General features: G+C 35.0%; 1 protein-coding gene and 1 long non-coding RNA gene across 4 annotated transcripts in view; one reads left to right on the top strand and one right to left on the bottom strand.

Moving 5' to 3' along the window:
• Window positions 1-24589, top strand: part of LOC115940543 (uncharacterized) — a 90462-nt gene that overhangs the window by 34488 nt on the left and 31385 nt on the right. The window lies entirely within an intron of this gene.
• PKIA (cAMP-dependent protein kinase inhibitor alpha) overlaps window positions 5824-24589 on the bottom strand; it is a 96373-nt gene continuing 77607 nt past the window's right edge. For 2 of the 3 annotated variants that reach the window (XM_031026828.2, XM_031026823.2), the window contains 2 exons: window positions 12376-12553; window positions 5824-9290 (listed from right to left, as the gene is read on the bottom strand). In XM_031026828.2, the coding sequence (XP_030882688.1) occupies window positions 9211-9290; window positions 12376-12526 (231 nt within the window). In that variant the 5' untranslated portion in view covers window positions 12527-12553 and the 3' untranslated portion in view covers window positions 5824-9210. Of the gene's footprint in view, window positions 9291-12375; window positions 12554-19620; window positions 19727-24589 lie in introns of those variants that run through there. The other variant, XM_006727300.3, reaches the window with a different exon arrangement.

Genomic DNA, 24589 nt, shown 5'->3' with positions numbered 1-24589 from the left:
ACCCCAGTGTCTCACCTCAGACTTAACACATATACTGTGCTCTAGCAAACTGGGATTATTTAAAAAATATATGACCCCATGTTTTCCTACCTGTGTACCTCAGTTTATATCATTTTTTTTTCTATGTAGAATGTCTAATCTCTTTTTCTTCAATGAAATAAATATTTCAGGGAATCGTTCCATCACATCCTTCTCCATGATCTTTCCTGTTGAGAGACATTTCTCCCCCAGCATATGCACGGGATATTCCATGTTCATCTGTTATTGCTCATCATATTCAGACATTTATTATAAATATATATGTACTTGTCTTGCCATTACTATTAAATGAGTATACTTTAATAAACCTTAGGGTCTCATGTGGCCCTGTCTTTGCATGGAGTCACATTAAAAAAAAAGTCTCTCCCAAAAACCAGAGATAATTGAAAAGTATTCTCAATCTTTACATATATCTCTTAGAAAGTCTAGTTCACAGCCTATAGAAGTGCTTTTTATCCTAATTTTCTTTGACTGTTTCTTCATTGAAACCTCTTGTCAACCCTCCGGAACTTTCTTTTAGAAACCCCAGTTTCATTGCTTTTCTAATTTTCTCCCTAATTCTTAGCTTTTTATTATGCAAGTTGACTTTAATGAGTTAGCTTAAAATTTTTTTTGTCTACTTCAACCATTACTTGATTTATTTTCGGCAAAGAACAACCCTTGTATTAATTCTTCATGAAAAAAATCTTTTTCCTCTTACCACTCTAACCTGTGTCTAGATCTGTTCTTCCAATTCTGTGTTACAAAGTCCTGGGAATCAGCTGAGCAAAAAGTAAATTCTCATTACACAGTGGGATTGAAGGAAAATTCCTTATAATAAAGGGTTGGAGTGGCATTGGGAAAAGGCTGGGAATACTGACAGAAGAAACTTATGCTCGCTGTCACATATTCCAGTTTCTATTAGTCAAAGATTTTGTGTTTTTTTTTTTAAATTTTACTCCTTACTGCACCTAACACAGCAATTTAAAATTACTAAAAGCCCATCAAATATTTCCTAAATAAAATTGATGATTTACTAGATTTTGCTTAAGACCATCCAGGAAGGCAGGTTCTGTTTGTTGTCACTCCCTAGCTATAGCTATTTTTACATAATTTTTTGCCCTTAAAATTCATGGTTACATATTGTTTTATGGATTTTAAAGAACATGTGGGATAAAAGAAAACTTAAAAATTCAACAAGCGAGTCATAATAGTCACACCATCCTACTCAAGGGAAATGTGTAAAATTAATCATGGTAGCCAAAGTGCAAACATGTGTTCTGTTAGGAGTAACTTACATCATTTCCTTGGCCACTCTTATTTCTTAGTTTCAGAGTCAAAAAGTACACAATGCTTCTTTAGTAGTCCTGCCAGATTGCCAGTGTTAATTTGATTACTACTATTTTTCTGTGTTTTTGAAAAGATAGAATGTTCAGGAAAAAGACCTTAAGGTTTTGTACATCTATATCAGTGTCCTTTCCTTCTTGAGTGTATAGACATGTCTCTTGGTCCCTTTGTATTATTTTCTCCTTCTTTTCTGTGAATTCCTGCCATTTTGAAGTTCATCATATTCTATCAGAACTCTCATTTCTTTAGCCTATTAGAGTACATTAGATTTTATTTCTTTGAAGCATATTCTTAGAAACTTCAGTGTCCCCTTGTTCAAAGACCAAAAGTCTGCTTAGAGATCTTGCTCTCTGACTAATGTGTTGCTTAGGCTAGGAGACTATGATATAATCTCTCTCTCTCTTTTTTTTTTTTTTTTTTGTCTATTCTCAATTCTGGCAAATTGAAGGGGATTTGTACTACAGAATGCCAAATACCTTTACCAGGTCACTGTTTAGCTGGATGGCTTACTCTAATTTGCTCATTTATTTATACATTATCCTATTGGACATTTCATCTCTGTATGTCATATCAAATCTGTGTGTGTGTGTAAATGTGCAGCATACAGTTTGAGAATCAAATTTAAAAATAGTTACATTAATGGGGCACCTGGGTGGCTCAGTCGGTTAAACATCTGACTCTTGATTTTGGCTCAGGTCATGATCTCAGGGTTGTGAGATGGAGCCAGCTCAGGCTCCCTGCTGGGCGTGGAACCTGCTTAAGATTCTCTCTCTTCCTTCTGCCCCTCCCCATTCCCTCTTTTTAAAAAATTAAATTAAATTAAAAAATAAATAAAAATAGTTAGACTATTTCATAAACTAGAAAAAAATTAAGCTTTTACCTTCTGTAAGGCAATATTATACAGGCTTTACTATTTTCAACTATCAACTTTATCTCTGTATTGCATTTTTCCCTAATCAATCTGTGTGTAAATTTTGTTAACTACCTTGTGAGCTTCAGCAGGTCAGACATTCATTTATAAATTTATTGAATATTAATAGACAATGAGGAGACAGAGATGAACAAAACAGGGCTTTTTCCCTAAAAGAGCTCATATTCTAGTTGGAGAGATACACATGTAAACAAATAGCTATGATCTAACAAGATACATTTGCAGATCAAGTGTTAGGGGATCAAGGAGTATAGAATAGCTAATTACCTAGGGTGGGGCTTGGGAATGAGGATGCAAGTCAAAAAGGCTCTAAAGGGTAAAATGGGACACAATCTGAAAGGACCAATGAGAACTTGCTGTCAAGCATGAAGAACATCTTAGGAACAGGAAAACAGCTAACACAGAACAAGGAGTTATATAAAAACAAAATGTGGCACTTATACCAAAAAGTTTTTTGTCTGGCTAAATTTAAGGATTTTTTAAAATTAGGGGAGTGAAACAATCAGACTTATGTATTAGAAAGAGACATCTGGTTGAGAGAATGCCAGACAAGGCAGGTCCTGATGAGCAGATTATTGCATTATATTAGATAAGTGATGATTTAAAGGGTTGTAATGCAGACAGAAAGAAGTGGGAAGTTTCAAGAAGTAAGTAATAATTAGAATTGATGGACTGAAAAACAAATTGGAGGAACAAGAGTTAAGAGAACTGTAAGAATTTTGATTTAAGTTTGCTGAGAAACCAGTGCTTCCATTATATGAGATCTGCAGCATATGAAGAAAAGCAGTTTTGGGAATGGATTTAGTGTTGGAATGTTGAATTTTAAGATGTTTTGGGGAAATCCATATGGAGCTGTCCAATAAGTCACATGGTCAGGAATGACCTCTGGGATTCATCAGAATAAAAGTGGTGATTGATGATGTTGGCCTAGAAGAGGTCGTGTGAACACTGGGATTAGAGAAGAGTGAAGATAGAATCCCAGGGAACCACAGTATTTAGTGGGGAGGTAGAGAAGGAGGGATTTGTCAAGGAAAGTGAGGAGTTGCCAGAAAAAAGGAACAAAGGATTGAATACATACATACATACTCCTGGGGGTGGGGGATAGGGTAGGAAAGTAAAGGAAGTATCTCAAAAAAGATTCCATGGTGAACAGGATTAAATGCCATAAGATAGGCTTGTAAAACATACATAAACTATCCAATATATTTGACCACTGGAATTGATATACTCACTTAGGTCTAATTCAGAGAACTAGAGTGGTCTGGGTACAAAGAAGTTGAGTGGTTTTGCTTGTACATGGCTGCTTTGAGAGAAACTAGTGATACTGCTGGCAGTCATCCTGGAGTATAATGGAATACAGAACCCTAAAACATCACAAGCTAATCTTGCCCATCTCTGGATGTCCAGGCTCCAGGTTAGTGCCTACATATGTGCAACCATCCCTATAAAGAAATGAGCACTATAGGACCTGGGGATGTAGCAAACGTTACAGGGAGAATGTGGTGGAAGAGAAAAGGCACATCCATATATGATGGAAGATGTGAACCTGGAGAATCTATGGGATACATAGATTCCATCCTTAATTATGCAGCTACACCCTGGCAAACTATCAATTAGAATTACAGAACCATTAAATTTTATTTTAAGAGAAGCTTGAGTCCTCTGGAACATCATCATTTTTAATTTCCACATTGACTGGGGTTTTAGTGACAATACTAGGAGTCCAGAAACTACTAAAGATGTTGGTGATAAGAAAAATTTAATTGGAAGTCAAACTGCAAAAGGATGAGAAATGAGGAGAAACATGAAAACAAAAGCAAAGATTACTATTTTGAGAAATACAAGTAGTGAAGTTAAGAGTGGAACTGAGAACTTGAGTACATTTGTAGAAAAGGGTAAAGTCAGTAAAGAAAAAAGGATAATTAACAGACCTCCTGAAAGAAAATGGTTTAAAAATGTCAAAGATGACTTGGGAGACCTGGGTGGCTCAGTCGGTTAGGCGTCTGCCTTCAGTTCAGGTCATGATCCCAGGGTCCTGGGATGGAACCTTGTGTCAGGTGCCTGTTTCTACCTCTCCCTCTGCCCCTCTCCCCTGCTCATGCACTATCTCTCTCTCTCTCAAATAAATAAATAAAATCTTTTAAAAAAATTAAAATAAAATTAAAATGTCAGATGAAAACGTACATCTTAGACAGTAGTGGGAAGCTTCTTCTATCCTTCGGGATATGATGCAAAAAGCTGAACAGTACTCATGTCTAAAATGCAGTTGCAAACAATGAATAAGCATTGTTAGAAACTTTTTACAGTCATTGTGAAGACAAGTAGAGTGAAATCAGATGGTTTGATGGGTTTTCATTGGGCAGAGATGGCAAAAAGACAAGAAAGTGAGAAAATCAGGAGCACTGAGGAGGTTAACAGTGGATTTCAGACTGGGAGGAGAGTTGCTACAGAAACATCCATCTTGATATAAACAGAAAGTAGATGTGGTGCAAACTAGAAAGTTAACCAGTTATAGTCAGAAAGTTTTGTTGATTTTGACTTTATAGTGAGAGATGGCCAGGATCCTAAATCCCCACATTGTGGCCTAGATAGAGGCAACAAATATACAAAAAGAAGAAACACCAGAGACAATACAAACTTGTTTTGCACTGGCTAGCATTTTGTTCCAAATCCCTGTGTAGTGTTTCATCCTTATGACCAAAAAACATGAACTTAAAGATCTACATCCTCTTTTACCCCGTCTGCTTAAGACCTTGCCTGAACTCAGGGTGTAATTCGACGCTTACTTTCTCCTGGGTTCCACCTTGGATTCTGCTTGGTCTTTCCTGCCTTTATTTGATAAAAATAATATAATGAAAAGAGAGCAACACCGAAATAAAAGAAGTTAAACTCTCTGCTTTTTTCTATCCCAAGATGTTATTCCTTAATAGAGTAAAACCATGGGTCTCTGTGAACACTCCATTTTGTTATTGACTCATTTTAAAGCTTTTTAGTGGCATAAACAGAGCTGGTGCATCTGGAAACTGCATTTTTTCTAAATCAGTGGTTCTCAGGTTGTGAGTGTGAAGGTGGGAGCAGGAAAAGATGCCAAAGTTGCACAGGGAGTGTTTTCAAGGGGCAATTGTGTTTGTGTATGTGTGTGTGAGAGCAAGAGAGAGAATGTATATGGGTGGAGGAAGGAGTGTTGTAAAATTTTCAGGGGATTGTGATAAACATTGGTCTTTCTTCTGATTGAAAATCACTGCCCTGCAGATGAGCAAGTAAGAACCATAACAGCGTAGTGTTTGTGGGGCTTACAATTAATTTAAGAGTTGACTCTGGTAGATGATGAAGTCCAGGAAGTGGGCTACTAGAGTGGAATGGAGGTGAAAATTATTGGAATAAAGGCCCCGAAAAAGTGAGGCCAGAATGCTGGTATGTCCACCACAGGATGGCTGAGGCTTTGAATTTCTCCTTTCTCACTCGAAGCACTTTCTCAAGCACCAAATACATAGTGTATGTTCAATAAATACTCTTAATAGACTGTGTACATTTCAGAAAAAATGTATTACTTTTAATATCAATTATGTGAGCATGCAACATTACTAAATACAAAAGTCATACAAGCTCACAAATAACTTCAGAGACTGCCACTCTTTAAAGAACAATTTGGGGCCTATTAAGACATCATAAGTCATAGATGCTTTTCTCTTTTTACTTGATAACTATACATTGTCTTCCTATTGCTACAAGCTTTACTCAGAAGCTAGGCTACCTGGCAGTTACATTTCTTTACCCATTATTGCTTCTCTGAAGAGAAAGAGCAACATCATTCATCTTATAAAATGGTGCATTTTCACTGTGTCTGAGTAAAACTCAACTGTATGGCATTTACAGTGGGCAGTTCCTTGGGATGTTGCCTAAAAATTGAAGACTGCCTGTTATATATTGGAAAAACATTTCTATGAATTATGAGAATATGTTGGCATAGGATGTTTACAATTGATAAAAGGTAAATTTGACAAGTTCATATTTATTGCAAATGAGTAAAACTGAAATTTTCATATTTCTAGTTAAACAAAATGAGTAGCATGGAACATAAAAAAAATCTGAACCATGCCAAATTTATAGACTTCATGACAGAAAAATATTTGGGGGAAAGTATAACACAAAAAAATAAATTCTAATTAAATTTCTTTTTTTTTCAAAGTGTACTTTCTATGATCTGGTCACATCTGTGTCATTACTTATCTAGGTAACCTTGAGAAAGACAATTCCCCGTTCTGAGACTCAGTTTCCCTCTATAAAATATGGAGGTTGAACCAGTTCATGTCTAAATGTTCCCTTACAGATAAAGATGCTCTATAATTGGCTTTAATTTTATGGCCATGTGCAGTAGAAAGCTCCTTGGAAACAGACAAAGATAGGTTCAAATCTTAATTTCATCATTTATTAGCTTTTTAAACTTGGAAAAGTTATACCTTATTGAGCCTTAATTTCTTAATCTGTGAAATGGGATAACACTACCTCTTTAATCAAATTCTCTGAGGAGAAACAATTAAATGGGAGAAAAAGTGCTGGGAAGTAATTAGCATAATGTCATTGGTTAGTGGGCATTCAATGCATAGTCTCAAACCTAACGCCTTAGTTTTCTACCTTTTCCTTTTGTCCTTAAAAATTCAGTTCCATGTATATTATTGACTTGCAAGTAAAAGATATTACAATACAATTTGGAAGACACTGTGAACTTTTGCTGAGCAATATTGTAGGATGTGGACATTTTGGAAAGTAGATTTTTATCTTCTAGCTTGGGAATGCCTCTGGGTTTGAATATAGCAGACAAAGTAGCAGTAAGAGGTCAAAATAATTCAAAAGCTCCATATGACTTTCCAATTTAGCACTATTATATATTCAAAGACAAGCATGACACCACATGCATTAATAATAGTATATCACATAGGAATATAAACTCTCCACATACACTCAGCACTAGTCCTAAACTTTACAAAATCACATGTAATCAGTTTGGAATTCCACAACTTTAAGGTTGGAGAGAACTTTACCTAGATTCACAAGAAAGCTATGAGGATAGTAAATGAGGATATTGAAAAAGTGATTTTATGGGTTGGATATTTTAAATGGACTACCAGAGATTGTCTAAAAAAGCCTCAGGAACCTCTCTTCCCACTTGTGAGTCTATTAATAAGTGGGTTTATTTGAATTTTAATGGGGCATTTGGGACCCTAACTGGTTAGAATGAAGTACTCTAATACTTACTATTTTCTGAGAGACTTACACTATTAATATATTTTCTAGTAACATATGATTGAGGACCGAATGATACCCTTGCCCTTATCCTACTCATTTGGAAAGAATTGTAAGGGGGGATGAGGGAAGACTGACCTTTCTTAGGGCTGAGTTCCCAATATATCCATGGAGCTTATCTGTGGAAATGCTGTTTAACCTACCTCGAATGGGACTGTATCTAAGACCTCGAGGATAATTTCAGTGGGCCCTTTATTGTAAAGGGTCTTCCTGTTATCTGCTATTTGTCCAGTAACCCATGAGCCATTGGCATATTACTGGTTCCTTATTTATTACTACTGATAAATGATTTTATAATACTGACCAGTGGGATTACACAGCTCACAGAAACTTTCCATATAAGAACCATGATGTCAAAACACAGCAGAGGCTATCAACAGTATTAATGAGGATTTTGTTAGCTCCTAATGATAATTATTATTGTATCAGAATGCAATTCACACTAATTATTAGTAAAAGTTTACAAACATTAAAAAGTGCATAATAACATTTGTATCTGATAGGGCTGAAAAAAGACATGAAAAAACACAATGCAAGGGCTTTACTTTTGTGATTGGTGTCCACATGATTGCAAGATAATTTTTTCCATCTGTTACAGCTCCATCCAGATAAGCTGTCCTCCAAATTTAAATAGTAGCATATAGCATTAATTTGATTCCATAAGAACAAAATGTTTCCTGCTCTTAATATTATCTTATCTTTCCCACCATCCTGATTCTCCAAAATCCTCATAATTAAAAACTTTAAAAAATATATTAATTGGGGAAAGTTCTCCAATTGAAAATAAAACAAAATTTGCATATTTAATTCTGGTCTGTGCAGACAACAAACAGACTGAATTTCAAGTAAAATTCACATTAGCGGATATTTTCAAATGCCTCTATAATAAAGCAAAAAAGTCTTGATGAATTAGACTTAATTCATCAACAGTGAATCAAGGGGAAAGATTAAGTTAAAAAAAAGTGTGATCTATCCTGTGTACACCACCACACTGTGGAGAAGGAAAAAGGCAGCCCTTTTAAAAATGAGTGGTATAAAAATTCACAGTCACATCATTTTTGTTTCTCATAAGCGATCAAAGAAGGAGGCAGTGCTGAGCGTCTATTTTGTACAATACAAAACAGTGTAAATAACACAGCAGGAACACACAGATACATAATGCTAAAAACAGTGCTTTCTGGATGGTTCTTTTACTGGGTGAATACTTAGACCAGAGATATTTAAACTCTGGGGTTCAACCAACCCTTTGCAATTAGACACAATTAAATCCTCTGACATTGTGAGGGGCCAGATGCTACAGGAAGAATCATCTAGGTCAGTGCTACTCTCTACAAGCATTTTATCATATGGTCAAGTGAAAGGATCCATATAAAAATGACATCCAAACACAAGCCACATGATTTCAACCATTGCTAATGACAGAGGTAGAGAAAAGTCTGTCTGCAGCCACTGCCTCTGCCCCCATTTTTAACATGATAATGAGCAGATTCCTACAATGCAGCACAGCTATTTTCTTCCCCCCGTTTTCACTCTGGGAAACAAATGCATTCCAGCCAGGCCTGGAGATTTGAGACATTGTCAGATGTTGCTGAAGTTATCAAAGTGGGGTGTTAGCTTTCAGATTTTGCTGCTTCCCCCTGGGCTTCCCCACTTTGTTCTGTGGAAGTTCGTTGTGCATCTTCTTCACCTTCTGTAAGAGACAATAAAAAAAGGATAAAGGCAAAATAAAAAACTATTGCCTATATTTACTGACTCTTGACATATGACATTGGAAATTTCAGAAATACTCAAAAAGTCTGAAATTCTCATAGAGACAAGTGTATTTTTTTGGTAATCAATTCCTCAATTAGTGTTTCAAGGGCTGGCTAATTCTGGTTCTATGAACTTGGGACAGCATGGCTCAAAACCAAAATAACAATTTTACTATGGTTAGTGATAATTTATGCTAGGAGATCTCAAGGCCAGGTCATGGCACTTATAGTTTCACAGGTTGCAGAAATCAGAAGTAGTTTTAGGCAGAAATAAAAAATGGGAAGCAAGTTTACCATTTCACTCCTGTCTTATTTTAAGAAATATTTAAAAATTGCATTTTATATTACTTATAGTACTTGTTGATAATCCACCTGATTTTTTAGAGGTTTAGTTAATTTAAATTAAAAGCAACAGTAGAAGATGAAAGGACATTATGTTAGCTCATCGGTCCCTTGCCAGATAGTTATGATGGCCTCTGGTCTGCCCTTAAAGAACATATGCACAATGCTAATAAAACCACTCATAACTGCGTACTCAGCAGCAATCTCAGCTTGTGACATAGCAAACACTGAAATTAAACAACGCTTTCTTCCCATATTAGGTCACTTTATGTACAGTTCAATACTTGCAAGCTGTAGGCCAATCCTTGATTCAAAGATTCATATATCTGCATGTATTAGTTCATTATTAAGCAACTGATATGGCTTAGTGGACAAAATATTTTGGGGTGTTCAATAATGTAAACTATATTAATGTTTGCTGAGTGTTTGTTACCAAAATTCAAATGGATAGAGGTGAGTGGGCTGTTCCGTTCTTTAAATGAAAATGTTGAAAGGCAATTTCTCCTTTACTCTTAACAAGTATACACAAAACATTTCACCAGATACCATACTTTAGGGAAATTAAAAGCAGTTCTACATAAATATATATATATATTCTGCTCCTAAAGGAGTTCTCAGGGTATGACTATACACACACACACACACACACACACATATAATGCTCATAAACTATTTTCGTTATTACCGCAATGAACAACCTCCCAAGATGTGTAGATGGCCTGAATCTGAGATGTGTAGATTCGCATGCAACAAAAACTTGATAAATAAGAAAAGCTCTTGATAATCAAAAGAATGAAGTCAAATTAGGGCAGATACAAGACAGTAGAATATTTAAGGATGAAACTGACTGCTTAAAGATAAGATGAGGAATTTGACTCCCGTGAGGCTTGGGACTTTCTAGGTGTCTGGTAACAATTCTCATGGCTTAGCTTAATGCTGCAATCGCAGAGCCGTTGCTAAAGAGATGCTTGTTAACAAGTCAAGGTAAACATGGGACAGCAACATTGTTGAGTATAAACTAAAAAGAAGCTGAAACATGAGTTACAGAGGAAGTCCTTCACAATACTCAGCTATTGATATTTCATTTGTCATTATATATTTGTCAGTATTGCAGTTACTATTTTTAGTTCTTTGTACTTAGAATAATAAAAAAGTTACTATTGTTTATATTTTGCCTGGCTCTGGACTTTAGGTTTTGAAGACAAACAAAAATTTTCAGGAGCCTGGAGAATGGCAATTAAAATGTAGAAATGTTTAGAAAAGAAGGCATCTGGTGGCATAAAGATATTTTAATTATTTTAAATTGTTTAATAATACCGTTTGTATAAAATATAAAATTATTTTCTTATATTTATTAATATAAAATATCAATTTCAATTGTTATATAATAATTTAATATATTCTCTTGTATAAGATAGGTCTTGATGCTGATGAGTCTTAAGTTCAGTGAAGACAAAAAAAGAAGAAAAGGAACTGCTCTATCAATAATATTAGGGGTGTCTAAAATTAATGCAGATTATTTAAAATAGAATATTAATATATAAATAAAAATATAAATCTTATAAAAGAAATTAGCAAACTCTCAAAGACTACAGAAAAAACTTTACTTACCTCATGCCACCAAACTGCAATAATTCCCTAAACCCCTTCTGAGAGCTGCTTTGATAAGTAACTTCTGGTAATAAATAATAGGGAAACAACAAAAGCTAAAATATACACAAGTCTGTATATTTCAAGGTGGCGGTGTTAAAGTTTTATTTTCAATTTGAATTTGAAAAGACCAATCTATGACCTGCTGACCTTTAGCCACTGAATAAAGTACTATCCCTAGTACGTTAGGGTAATATTGTTAAGCTGTTTCATTAACCTATACTCTTGACTCAGTTTTCCAATAACTGGAAAGCTTTGCCATAAAAATTTTCATAGCAAAGAAGTACTGAGTGGTTACCATGAGCCAGAAACTGGAAAGTGCTTTTCATGTACACGACACTGTGGTTCCTTAATCGTGAACTCCTTTTTTTTACTTTTAAAGGTTATTTTTATACCAGATTTGTTAGGGAAATACATCCAGTTTTAAATCTTGCAAAAGTATGGATGAAAGAACTATTGGAATTCATTTAAATACTCAGAAGTACTTTGATATTACAAACTTGTTTTACTTTTTCATTGGTACTTGGGTAAGAAGAGTGCAAAGCCCAATAATAACAAATTTTCCACAAAACCATTCTATCATGAAAAGAAAACTGAAAGACCTTTTTTCCTAAGACATTGACGTAACAAGCTGTTTTACTTCCATTTTCAATAGAGACCTAGAGACCCTTTTCCTTCGAAATGGTTATTGAAATGTTATAGGTGGCCAATGTTACTGAAGGTAGGAGCTCCAACTTTGTTAAATATTCTTTGTAGAAATTTCAGAGCTTTTATGGAGATTAGAATTTTTTAAAAACCCATGTGCTTTATTGATTGCATTAGTAAAATAAAATTAAGAATTCTGCATTTGAGTGGGAAACCCTATAAAGAGAAGTCACTGAAAATGGAGTAGTCCCTGACTTTTATCTTGCCTTAGACTGTTCTAACTCTACTAAATTACTTTAAAAGGTGGTTTTTCATGTTTTAATCCTCCTCAGTGAAATGCTACAAATAATCCCATGTTCACAGAGAGATGTGTGTCAAACAACTCACCTGTCTTGTTGATATCAAGACCTGCTAATTTCAAGGCTAATTCATTGCTGTTGCCACTTGCAGAGGAAACCAGGATATCATGTATTGCATTTCTTCTACCTGTTCTTCCTGAAGCAATGAAATCTGCATATGTAGTTTCCACATCAGTCATTGCTAACAAATATCCACATAGCAGGGACTACAAAACAAAGAAAAACTAATAGGTAAATATAATGTTGGTCAATGGTAACATTTAACAAAGACACTTGTTAAATTACTGGCCTACAATATGAATGTGAAATAATTGTCTTGCTTATGTGTTTGCAAAGCAAGTAATGCTTTAATCTTTGATCAAAGGTCAGCAAATTTTTTCTGTAAAGGTCTGGCAGTAAATAAATTAGGCTTTGAGGGCTATATGGTCTCTATTCCAATTACTCAATTTTGTGGTTGTAGTGCAAAAGTAGTCCAAGTAAAATATGTTAAATAAATGTAATAAACTGTATTTGGAAAAATAATAATAGGACCAGATTTGACCTGAATACTACAATTTGTGGAAACCTGGTTAGGTCATAAAATTCTCCTTCTCTAATATCATTTTAGTCAGTCTTCAACTGCAGAGATAAGAACTTGAGAGCAGTAGCCTACCAAGGTTGGGGGTGGAATGGAAGTGGTCCATCCTAGAGATAAGCAGAATGCAAGTACATTGTCTGCAGAGTCCAAGAACAATAATGAAATTGGACCAAAATTCAGTTTGCTTTTTATTATCACCATGTACCAGCAATTCTTTTTTTAATTTAATTTAATTTATTTATTTGAGAGAGAGAGGGAGCGCATGAGCATGAGTTGGAGGCAGAGGCAGAGGGAGAGGGAGAAGCAGACTCCCCGCTGGCAGGGACCCTGATGCAGGGGCCGATCCCAGGACCCTGAGATCATGACCTGAGCCAAAGGCAGACACTTAACCAACTGAGGCACGCGGGTGCCCCCCCAGCAATTCTAAGCAATGTCAGTGACCAAATAACTGCTCCCAGTCCAGGAGGATGGTTCCCTGTGGCCCCTTTGTTAAGTCATTGCTTGAGAGGAATAACAATCCTTCTTGACTCAATCTTTGAAATAAAATGTTCACGTTTAAAAAGGAGTCAATTAGGAGTGCCTGTGTGGCTCAGTTGGTTAAGTCAGACTCTTGATTTCAGCTTAAGTCATGATCTCAGGGTTGTGAGATCAAGCTCTGTGTTGGGCTCCATGCTGGGCATGGATCTTGCTTTAGAGTCTCTCTTTCCTCTTCCTCTGCCCCCCACCAAAGGAGCCAATGAAAGTGAGTTTTCAAAAAAATATATTTTCAAGGTAAAATATGATATATGTATTAACAAAAGACCACCAAATACAAATATTTGGTTTTTTCTATGTTTAAATTTATGTCCTTCCTGGGGCACCTGGGTGGCTTAGTCGTTAACGTCTGCCTTGGGCTCAGGTCATGATCCCAGGGTTCTGGGATTGAGCCCTGCATCGGTCTCCCTGCTCAGCAGGAAGCCTGCTTCTCCCTCTCCCACTCCCCCTGCTTGTGTTCCTTCTCTCGCTTTGTCTCTCCCTGTCAAATAAATAAATAAAATCTTAAAAAAAAATAAAATAAATTTATGTCCTTCCCTAAAAGTCAAAAGAAGGATGGTAAGATAAGAAACAATAAATTTCTGTTGCATTAATTTGTTTAAACAGAACTTTAAAATAATTTCCCTCCTATTCCTAAATATTCCAATTACATTTTATTATAGTTTAAGATTAAAAACATATCAGTAATCAAGAGAAAGGAATCTTTTCAAAGTATAAGAAATATGGGGGAAGCAAAAATGGTGGAACCCATACATCATCATGGGCATGCACACTTGCACTCTGAAATAACTTGATGCCATCTACACTGCAATTTAGGATGGCAGTCAGTAGTGCATCCTTTTAGGCTGAGTTCCCCCAATGCATATTGATGAGGGAGCTATTAATTCAATCTGGAGAAAACTTTTATATTTTCTCTTCTTTAAGAGGAAGCTGAAACAGGAATGAGGGAGGAATAGCATAATACACTTCTGAAATAGGAAATATATGTATATACATGCTTACTGTGACTATATTATGGGTAACATTGGTTTCCATTCACTCAACTATATCATTATTTTTTAAGGGATAGGATTTAATGGCTATTATTTTATTTAAAATTTCAAAATGCTCTTCAGAAGATTCTGGGTTTAGTCATGGAGTGACTTTTGGAAAATCACTTGACCTCCTGGTCTTCCATTTTCTAATAAGTAAGGGGAGAGCTGAAAGGCATGATGATTAATGGCACTTCAAGTGAAGATGTAGAAATAATGATCACTTAAAACAATCTCATTTCTAAAATTCTGAATTTGGAGATTCCTTTCATGGCCATAACCACCTATTCTTTTTTTCCCCTCTTCCTCTTAATGAATCTGTTCTTCGCACTGGTTATATTTTTAATTCCTTTAACCCTTTTTTAGCTTCCTCCAGGTTCATTCTGGATCAATCGCCAACCATTTTCATGTAACTTCTTTTTGGCATCAAGAAGGCCCTTTGACCTACTGTCACCTTGATCTTCCTAAGCCTCACCTAGGAAAACAGCATGGTGCACTTTCTCTGATCTCATTAACTGGGTAGCTGAATGTTACCAGAAAAAGTCACAAAATTGTGCCAATTGGCTCAACTAGAAATTTTTTACTCTATTATTAGTATACACTCTGAGTTGTTCAGAAATTCTTTTGTTCACCTCTAGTTGACTCTTCCTTATGCTTTTCTCTGTGGGAAGGATTCCAAATGCTTTACAGGCCACACAACCAGATACCACCTGCCTTAAGAGATGTCTTTGCATCTTCCTTCTCTGAGAAGATATAGGACATCTGCTTCAAACTCTCTTAAATTTCTTCCTCTCTCAAACACATTTCTCTGTAAAACACTATTCTTTCTTTCCTAGATGAACTAGTTTCTTTCTTTCTAAGGCATGCTATTGATTCTATTTCCTGTCGCCTCCTATAGGACCTTGCTCCATTCATTATTTGTTTTCCTCAGTAATTTGAGTCTTCTTTCTCCTCTGCATTTCTCCCATAAGCCTGTAGGCATGTTCAAGTCCTCTTACTAAAAAAAACAAAAAAACAAAACCAGAAAACAACAACAAAAAACCCAATCATTTAACCAAATATTCTTTCCTCAACCTTTATACATCTTTACACAACCATCTCTTTCCTTTATTAAATTTCTCAGAAAGGGTCAGCTACTTTTATTTTCTCACTTTCCTTGAACAAATCTTTAAAATATCTGTATTCCACTGGCTTTTATGTAGTATGTTTTATGGAGATTATGTTCTTATGGATCACTAAAATGATTTGTATTAACATTAAGTTACTGCTTAATTATTACATTTCTTGTGAGTGCCCATCCTGGTTTGATCTCTCCACAATACATGCCATTGACAATTACATTCTCCTTAAAACTCTCCCCCAGCACATACTGCAAGCTACAGAGGCAAGATTATTACAGGTAGTATTATAGATATTATAGCTATCTGTATTTGAACCTAGACTTTCCATTTAGTTGTTATGCTATATCTAGTATTTCTGTACTCATTGTTTCATCTATAAATTGTCATAAATATACTTAGTTCTCAAGGTAGCTATGAGAATTACATATCCAAAGAGCCTAATACAATGTTAAGCACATGGCAGGTGCTGATAAAAAACAAAACAAAACACCACAGCTATCACCTTACCATCCTGGTTCCATCCTATTTGACTTTTGTATTCTTCACAGATTTCTCTTCCTAGGGAACATTTTGTAGGAATTTAGGGTCAGTCCTTGACCTTTTTTTCTTCTTTCCTGTCTAACTTGAAAAACTAATCTAATCCATGGCTTCCAATTCCTCACAATGGATAATGCAAAAGTATGCATCTCCTGTTTAGACTGTTTTAACAGGCGCCTCACACACAAGGGCAACTGGTTGCTAAATAGATATCTTCATCTGGTTTTGCATAAGCATTTCAAATTCAATAAAACAAAATAAGATGACAATAAAACATAGAATAAACTGGCCTTACTAATACACTATGTTGAAGCATACTTTTGCTTATTTCTCTCACTTGATAGCCATCTCTAATCACTTGCCAGGTCATGTTGATTTTTATTTGATGTCACTCATATTTGCTCCCCGTAAAACACAGGACAAGCTCTTCCCAGGATTATTGCTGAGTTTTTCCACAATCTGGAAAGAACCCACTTTTGTTGCTTTAACTTCAATCCCTAGCTCTCATACTTGGTATGTTGCAGAATAATGCACAATATTTTTCCAGAGCTCCTCTGCTGCTTTATTGCTGAAGTCTGTGATTCTCCCTGGAATGCCTTCCTCTAACAAACTTGCTTGTTGAAATGACTTGCTTGTTGAAATGGATTTAGCCCTCAGAATTCAGCCAAATGCCATCTTCTCTTTGTCTTCTTTTCCCTGTCTTTTCAGCTCCCACTTGGGCCTTGATTTGTGCCTGTTATAGGGCACTTAAATTCTAACTATCATTTTAGTACCTCTCGTTCTAGACTGAACATAAGCTCTGACAAGACAGGAACTACATTTTCATGTTTTAGTTACATACAATTCCTAGTAGAGTCCTTTGCATACCGTCAGTGCTAAATAAAAGTATGTTGAATAAAACTAAACAATGAAGAAAAAATATATTACATCCTTCATCAGTAGCCACAGAGAACTTCCCTCTTCCCTGTTTATACTAAATTACCAAATCCTAAAAATTAAGAAATTTTTACAGGTGAGGAATCTGAGGACTAGACAATTCTATGATCTGCCCATCTTCACACATTTAATTAAGTGTCTGGAATAAAGGTCTACGAAGTTTCACTTCATTTTTCTACTTTACCAGCTTGCCTGTCTGCGAGTAAGTTGTAAGTTTGAATAAAGGTTTTGACCTTGGAGTAATTCAGTGTTACTAGTTATAAAGATATTTTCATTATCTATTCTACCACCATTAACCAACACAGTATCTAATTTCTATGTTACTTTGACGATTTAGAATTGGACATGCATACCAACCTAATAAATATTATCTCATAAAAGTTAAGGAAAGGTGGAGTTACAGGAATAAGTTTATCTCACAATCACTGTTACTGTCTCTCACTCTCAGTCTCTTTATGGCTTTTTAAAACACAAGCTTTTTTTTTTTTTCAAAGCACAACTGCTATCATTTCTCATCTGATAGCAATGCTATGGAGTAGGCAAAAATATCCTTCTTTTCTTTTTTTTTTTTAAGATTTTATTTATTTATTTGACAGAGAGAGACACAGCAAGAGAGGGAACACAAGCAGGGGTAGCGGGAGAGGGAGAAGCAGGCCTCCCGCTGAGCAGGGAGCCCTATGCGGGGCTCAATCCCAGGACCCTAGGATCATGACCCAAGCCGAAGGCAGATGCTCAACGACTGAGCCACCCAGGCGCCCCATCCTTATTTTCAGATGAAGAAAATAAATCTCAGAGATACTAAGTGACTTCTAAATAACACACAGAACTATGACTTACCCAGGTCTATGGGTTTTGCATAGAAAGCATTGTATTTTGCAATAGAAGATTTCCCTTTTTTGCCATTATCATTTTTATACATAGACTGTCATAATGATACATGTGACTGGGGGGGTTTAATATCTAATTCACTTTGCTTTTAATAGTTTTAAGGAGATTTGAAATATCAAGAATGAGACAGATAAAAGTGGTGACATTTTCCATGAGAAGATATGAATTAAAACAATGTGTGCTGTGTTATGATTTGTATATCTGGGAATGTTAAAAGATCCTGGCTGTAATTGTACTTATAAAGAGGGGAGCCAACAACTTAATTTGAATTTTCACTTAGTGTTCTCTTAAGTAACAAGCACACGGAATAAGAAAGAAGGTTTTGACAGATGTAAATGTATATTGTGTTCACCTTTAAAATGTGTATATATGGTTTTCAATTGGCTTGAAAGACACTAATGGCATTTGTGAGAAGAGCTCATTCCTATAAACTTCTCTCCTTAAGTACTTATAAAACATAGTTACTAGATTGCTGTGCTAAGTACTGGGCATTCAATTATGGTCCATTATAATTATTATTATAATAATAGTTATCATAAAAGTAGTATTTCATTTTTATTACATTTTTTTCTCTGAACAATAGAGATTTTTGTTTCTAAATTTTTCACTAAAAAGAAAAATAGCTGACAAATAGCACACATGTAAACACATGAATGAGAATACAATTACATTTTTAAACAAAATATATAGATGCTATGAACTCTTTTTTTTTCCCCCTCACTTTCCATGATTATAGTTCTTTTAGTGAATTCCCATTAGGTGCCGAAAAAGAGTCATTTTTCATGTATAGCAGCTATGTTATTTTTTCTTTCAGTTAAACATTTAGACACAGCTCTTCAGTTTAGTGATATGACTACCAGAGACCGGAAATATCTTTGACACCAAATACACCACTGTATAATGACTTCGTAATTTTGCTTAGATATTCTGGAGATGCTATTGCCAAATGATTATGTCTAATAGATACTCACCAAAAAATGATAAAAGTTTAAAAAAAAATCTAATGTCAGCAGCTGGTAGAGGTTTAATAGAGTAGCAATTAGCACACATTCTGGCCTTATAAAAATAATTAGAATAAAACCTATAAAATTTACCAAAAGTGGGCTCCACTAAAGTTTCTTGTTTCTGTTGCTATAATTAGAATTTTGTAGATAAAGCAAAATGGTAGTACTGTATATAAACAAGATAGAATGGTATTATTTTTTTTGTATCCAGTTATAGAAAACAACCAAATTATACTAATAGTCAGTCTGATTAGAGAGAAAGAAACACATTTTATTATTTAAGTACTGTACCATTTGAAGTTAGATTAAATTTTAAACCATAAATCTCCAAATATTGATATCTAAAAAGCCAATCAAAATTAATGACTAAGGAACAAGCTTGCTGTTTTTTTTCCCCCTTTTTAAAAAAATCTCACTTTCTCACTCTTTAACAAAAGAAACAGTATATTGGTATTCTAAAAATTCTTCATTTGTATAATGGATTTCTAAACTGAGATTCATGTTGGTCTTTCCCTTGTTTATGCTCATTACCTTTTTAAATATCTTATATACAAATTATTTGAGAGACTAAACCAAAAGATTTTACCCTTCTAGATTTCACAGATTTGAATAGATTGCAAGAGGCTAGGAAAAGTATGTACTTACGTCTCCTATATTAAATAAGTTGAAGCATTCCACATAGATGTGTATCTTAAAAGAAGTTGGGCGTATGAAGCTGCTAAAATGATTTTTATAGTGACATTGAGTCATGAGCCAAATGGTGACTGGATAACATGCTAATTTTACTTCTGTAAATGGGGACACATGAAATGAGACTCACAGACTTGGAAGAAAGAATGAAGAGAATGCCATCAGCAGGCACTGAAGTCTTCTCTTTAGTATGAATGGTATGATTTCTTTTAAGTTTAAAAGAGAAGGAAAATTCTTCCTGTCCTATATTACAAATGCAATTATGTAACTTCTCAAAAGTGTGTTAAAAGCTTCTGAGTAGTTTACTATGTGCTTAGGGCTTGGTCTACATTAGTGTTTCTGGAGCATTTTGGTCTCAGATATCCATTACATTCTCAAAAAGTATTGAAAACACTAGTGAGCTTTTGTTTATGTAGTTATAGCTGCTAATATTTATCATATGAGAAATTAAAACTGAAATATTTAAAAATATTTATTAATCCACTTAAAAATATAAATAATAAACCTATTACATGTTTCCATAAATAATATATTTTTAATGAAATGAAATATATTTCCAAAGCAAAAAAAAAAAAATAGTGACAAGAATGACATTGTTTTACATTTTGCAATTCTCTGGCTTAATTTTGTAAATGTCTGGCTTTATAAAAGACATCTGGTTTCTCATATCTGCTTCTGCATTCAATCTGTCTCAATATGCTGTTTTAGTTGAAGTATATGAGGAAAATCTGGACTCACACAGATTTTTTAGTTGGAAATGTCAGGAGAGTTTTAATAGCCTTTTCAGATGATCGTGGATATTTTTTTTTTTTTTGCAATGTGGAATCTACAACCATATCAATATGCTTTCCATACTCTGTTTTATTAAAATCTGTTGTCTGTCTTGCACTTTAAATGGATCTTTTGCTTATGCATATATATATATGCATACATATATGCATACATATGTGTGTGTGTGCGTGCGCGCGCGTGTGTGCGCGCGTGCGCGCTTAGTATCAAGCATTGGTCATTTGGAAGATACTGCTCACGGGGTTATGCAAAAATTCCAAATGGTACTGTACTATACAATATCACATATGTTAGTAACACCACCTATCTCATCAGAAAAGTCTTTAAGGATTGGGAAACTGACAAATTCACAGGGGCTGATAATAAGTTTTCCAAAATTGTAACTTTTGTTTGAAAGCTCAGATTTAATCATTGCCAATAGATGCGGTTGGGTTTTGCTTCCCTTGAAGTGACAAGCTCATTTTGTTCATTTTTAAGAAAATCTCTGCCAAATATCCAAGTTTGAAAAAACCACAGTTTGCCTGTCAGTTGTTCTTTCAAGTAAAAATGGTGACTTATGAAAAAGTGGCTAGTTCAGCTCTCAACCCCAGTAGTCACCCAAGTAGTTTACTGGAGACAACTATCCACTTTGGTACCTGGCAGAAGTGCTTCATGTGACTTCCTAGTTCATCACAAAGAGTTTAAACATATCTGTCCTCAGGGGACAAGATTTGACACAATTAACATTTGTTACTGCTTCATCAAGTGTATCTGTAGGCAAATCTAGCATTTTAAAAATATTAACTGTGAGTGTGTGATGGTGAAGAATACCAGGGTTACAGTAGTTTGGTGTAGCTGACTTGATAAGTGCTGAGGTGCTAGCAGTTTTTCCCACCAGGCTTCTGCACCATTCGTGCAAATGTCAGCCAAGTAAAAAAGGCAAATATCATCAGTATTATTATGAAAATTATTTTGAACTTGTGAACCCAATGAAAGTATCTCAGAGACTGACTGAAAGAGTTTGGGGGACCTGCAGAAAGAGTTTGGGGGACCTGCAGGAGTCCAGGGACCAAATTTTGAGAATTGTTGATATCATAGTAACAGGAAACTGTCTGATTAACACTACAGACTGTAAAAGGAAACTCTCTGGTAAATAATTTAAGCAAATTTTTGATTCCTAAAATATTCTGGAAATATCAGCTGCTCTATTTCCAGGCTAAGTACTATCCATCTTTTCTCTTCTTTTCCTGTTATAATTTCTTCTTGTTTATGTAATTCAAGCTTAAGAATCTAGTAGCTTATTTAAAAAAACAACCCCTTAATCTCACAAATCAGAGGGCTTCACACTAAGTGTCAAGCTCAGAGCAAAGTTCTAGAACTCGATGCTACCTCAATTCCCTTTTTCCTTGAATTGAGCTATATTCTAGTTGCACTTTGGAGTTAATGACAGCAAAGAAGAAATAAAAACCACAACCCTATTAATAGCCACAATTTAAAAAATCCTACAAAAGTTTCTTCTGTTAAGGTATAATTATAATTCCTGCACCAGGTGATGACATTGCATGCTCTAGAGTATTATTTAGTGTAACAAGAACAGGTATTGCACTTCTGAAGAGTTTGGATAGTGTCCCATCAAAAGCATTCTTTTAAAAAGCAATCTCATATACTGAGTTATATCACACAGAGAGATGGCAATTTTTATTAACTAGGTGAAGTCAAATCTTTTTTTATTCTGAATCCAGGGCATTGACCTTTCTATCACAAAAACATTGCTAGAATCAATTCTGCCGAATATGAGAAAAAAAGTAGAATGTCTTTTTGATGGTTTTTTTTTTTTTAAGATTTTATTTATTTATTTGACAGAGACACAGCGAGAGAGGGAACACAAGCAGGGGGAGTGGGAGAGGGAGAAGCAAGCTTCCCACCGAGCAGGGAGCTCAATGCGGGGCCTGATCCCTGGACCCTAGGATCATGACCTGAGCCGAAGGCAGATGCTTAATGACTGAGCCACCCAGGCGCCCCTGATGGTTTTTACAATAAGATTTTGACTAATACTATTAGACATGGTATCCCATCGGGCTTGGTCGAAGGAAGTACTTCACTTTCTCCCTGATTTTCAGTGTATATTAAAAATTCTCAGGTTCAAAAAAGTTTCAATATTTGATACTAATGATTATTCTTCTCAATCTTTTCTTTATTCATCAATTCATCTCTGATCCCACTGATGTGATAATTGTGACCCTTATGTCTTCATTCAAGGTTTTATATATAGATATCTACCTAGATATATATCTCTATCAATCTATCATCTATCTATCATCTATCTATCTATCTATCTATCTATCTATCTATCTATCTATCATCTATCTATCTATCTATCATCTATCTGCATATTTATTTCCTTTTTTTGACATGGGCACATTTTCAAATTGGTTTTATAAACTCATAATCTAGTCATTTGTATCATTACATAAATTCTCTGAAACTTCCTTTAGCTCAGATTCAAATCTTTTTTTCCTTTCCACAATGCTTAACAACAAATCAAAACTTTGTAATGAGAAATTCAAGCCTAAAAATGTTATAAAGCCAGAAGTACAGGCTATATTCCTTTAGGAAATAATTTCACTGTCTAATTAGGCAACAAATGACCTCAAAGCTACTCATAAATCCCTTTGCTCATTTCTAGCTGACCTCTTTACCATTTCTAACAGCAATTTCTTTATTTTTCTGTGCTCCTTCAGTCTTATTTATATTTCATATTCTTTCAAATTCTTATTCTCCACAGAAAATCTTGCCTAATGACTTTATGAAGAAGATCAAGGTCATCCTACATAATTTTCTTCAATTCCTCTTTCTTTATCCTCACATCAAAATTGTCCATCTCTTTATTCAAGAGTCCTTTTGCCCAACATTCATACCTGACTGGTGCTTTTGATTCTATCTTCTCTCCCATTATTGTTCCTTCAGTTCTGCCCTCTGCTTCTTTTTCCTATTTCTCCAATGCCTATAAAATTGCTTACATTTTCCCTGTTATAAAGTAGATTTCATCTTTTAACTCTGTGTGTTTACTTAAAGACACCTGTTTTACTTTCATTTACTCCCAAACTTATAGGAAAAGATGTAGATGGTAATTTTTCCTGCTTCCTCTATTTTTTATTTTCTTTGCAATTTGACTTACATATTTATTAATTTACCAGAACTGCTTTCTCAAAGAAAAACCATTACAGATTAATCACAAAATTCAAGGTTTTTCACAATAATCACATATATAAAATTGTATACAGCATTTTCCATTGCTATTTCTCTCTTCTTAAAATGTTTGTCTCCTTTCGCTACCAAAGTTACTGCTCTTAATTTCCCCATAATCTTTCTCTTGTATTTATCCTTGCTCTTTCCTCTGCTTACCTCTCAAACAATATTTATTCTTTTTGTTGTTGTTCTTTATGTTCTGTCTGATAATCTCTTCTACCCCCATAGTCTTAACTGCCACCTGTATATAGAGGACTATCAAATTAATAATTTGGGGGCTTGATATTTTTCTGAAGTATAGGCTGAGAAAAATTTTTTTAAGATTTTATTTATTTATTTATTGCGCACATAGGCGTGAGCAGGGAGAGGGAAGGGGGGAGAGAATCTGAAGCAGACTCCTCGTTGAGCCTGTAGCCCAATGTAGGGTTGGATCTCACCACCGGGAGATCATGACCCGAGTCAGACACTTAACCCACTGAGCCACCCAGGTGCCCCTAGCTCAGAATTTTTATTGCCTACTGAATATTCCACCATGATTATCCTCAAAAACTCAAATTTGGTAAGTTCAAAACAGAATCTCTTTGCTGTATCTCCACCTCCACCCCCAAACTATTCATTATTCTCATTATTTTAATGTATATTACTATTTTCTCAGGTACCTATGATAGAAATCTTAGAATTGTCTTCAATTACTCCATTCCAATAACCTCATTGTTTTATTTCTATCTATTCAATGTCCATTTTATTTATTTATTTATTTATTTGATTTTATTGTGTTATGTTAGTCACCATACAATACATCATTGGTTTTTGATGTGGTGATCCACGATCCATTGTTTTCATATAACACCCAGTGCTCCATGCAGTACGTGCCCTCCTTAATACCCATCACCGGGCTAACCAATCC

This window comes from Leptonychotes weddellii, chromosome 4, assembly GCF_054177405.1.
Source record: "Leptonychotes weddellii isolate Sample4059 chromosome 4, ASM5417740v2, whole genome shotgun sequence".
NCBI lineage: Eukaryota > Metazoa > Chordata > Mammalia > Carnivora > Phocidae > Leptonychotes > Leptonychotes weddellii.
Note: the sequence above shows the minus strand (reverse complement) of the source record. Positions and strands in the feature narration are given on the sequence as shown.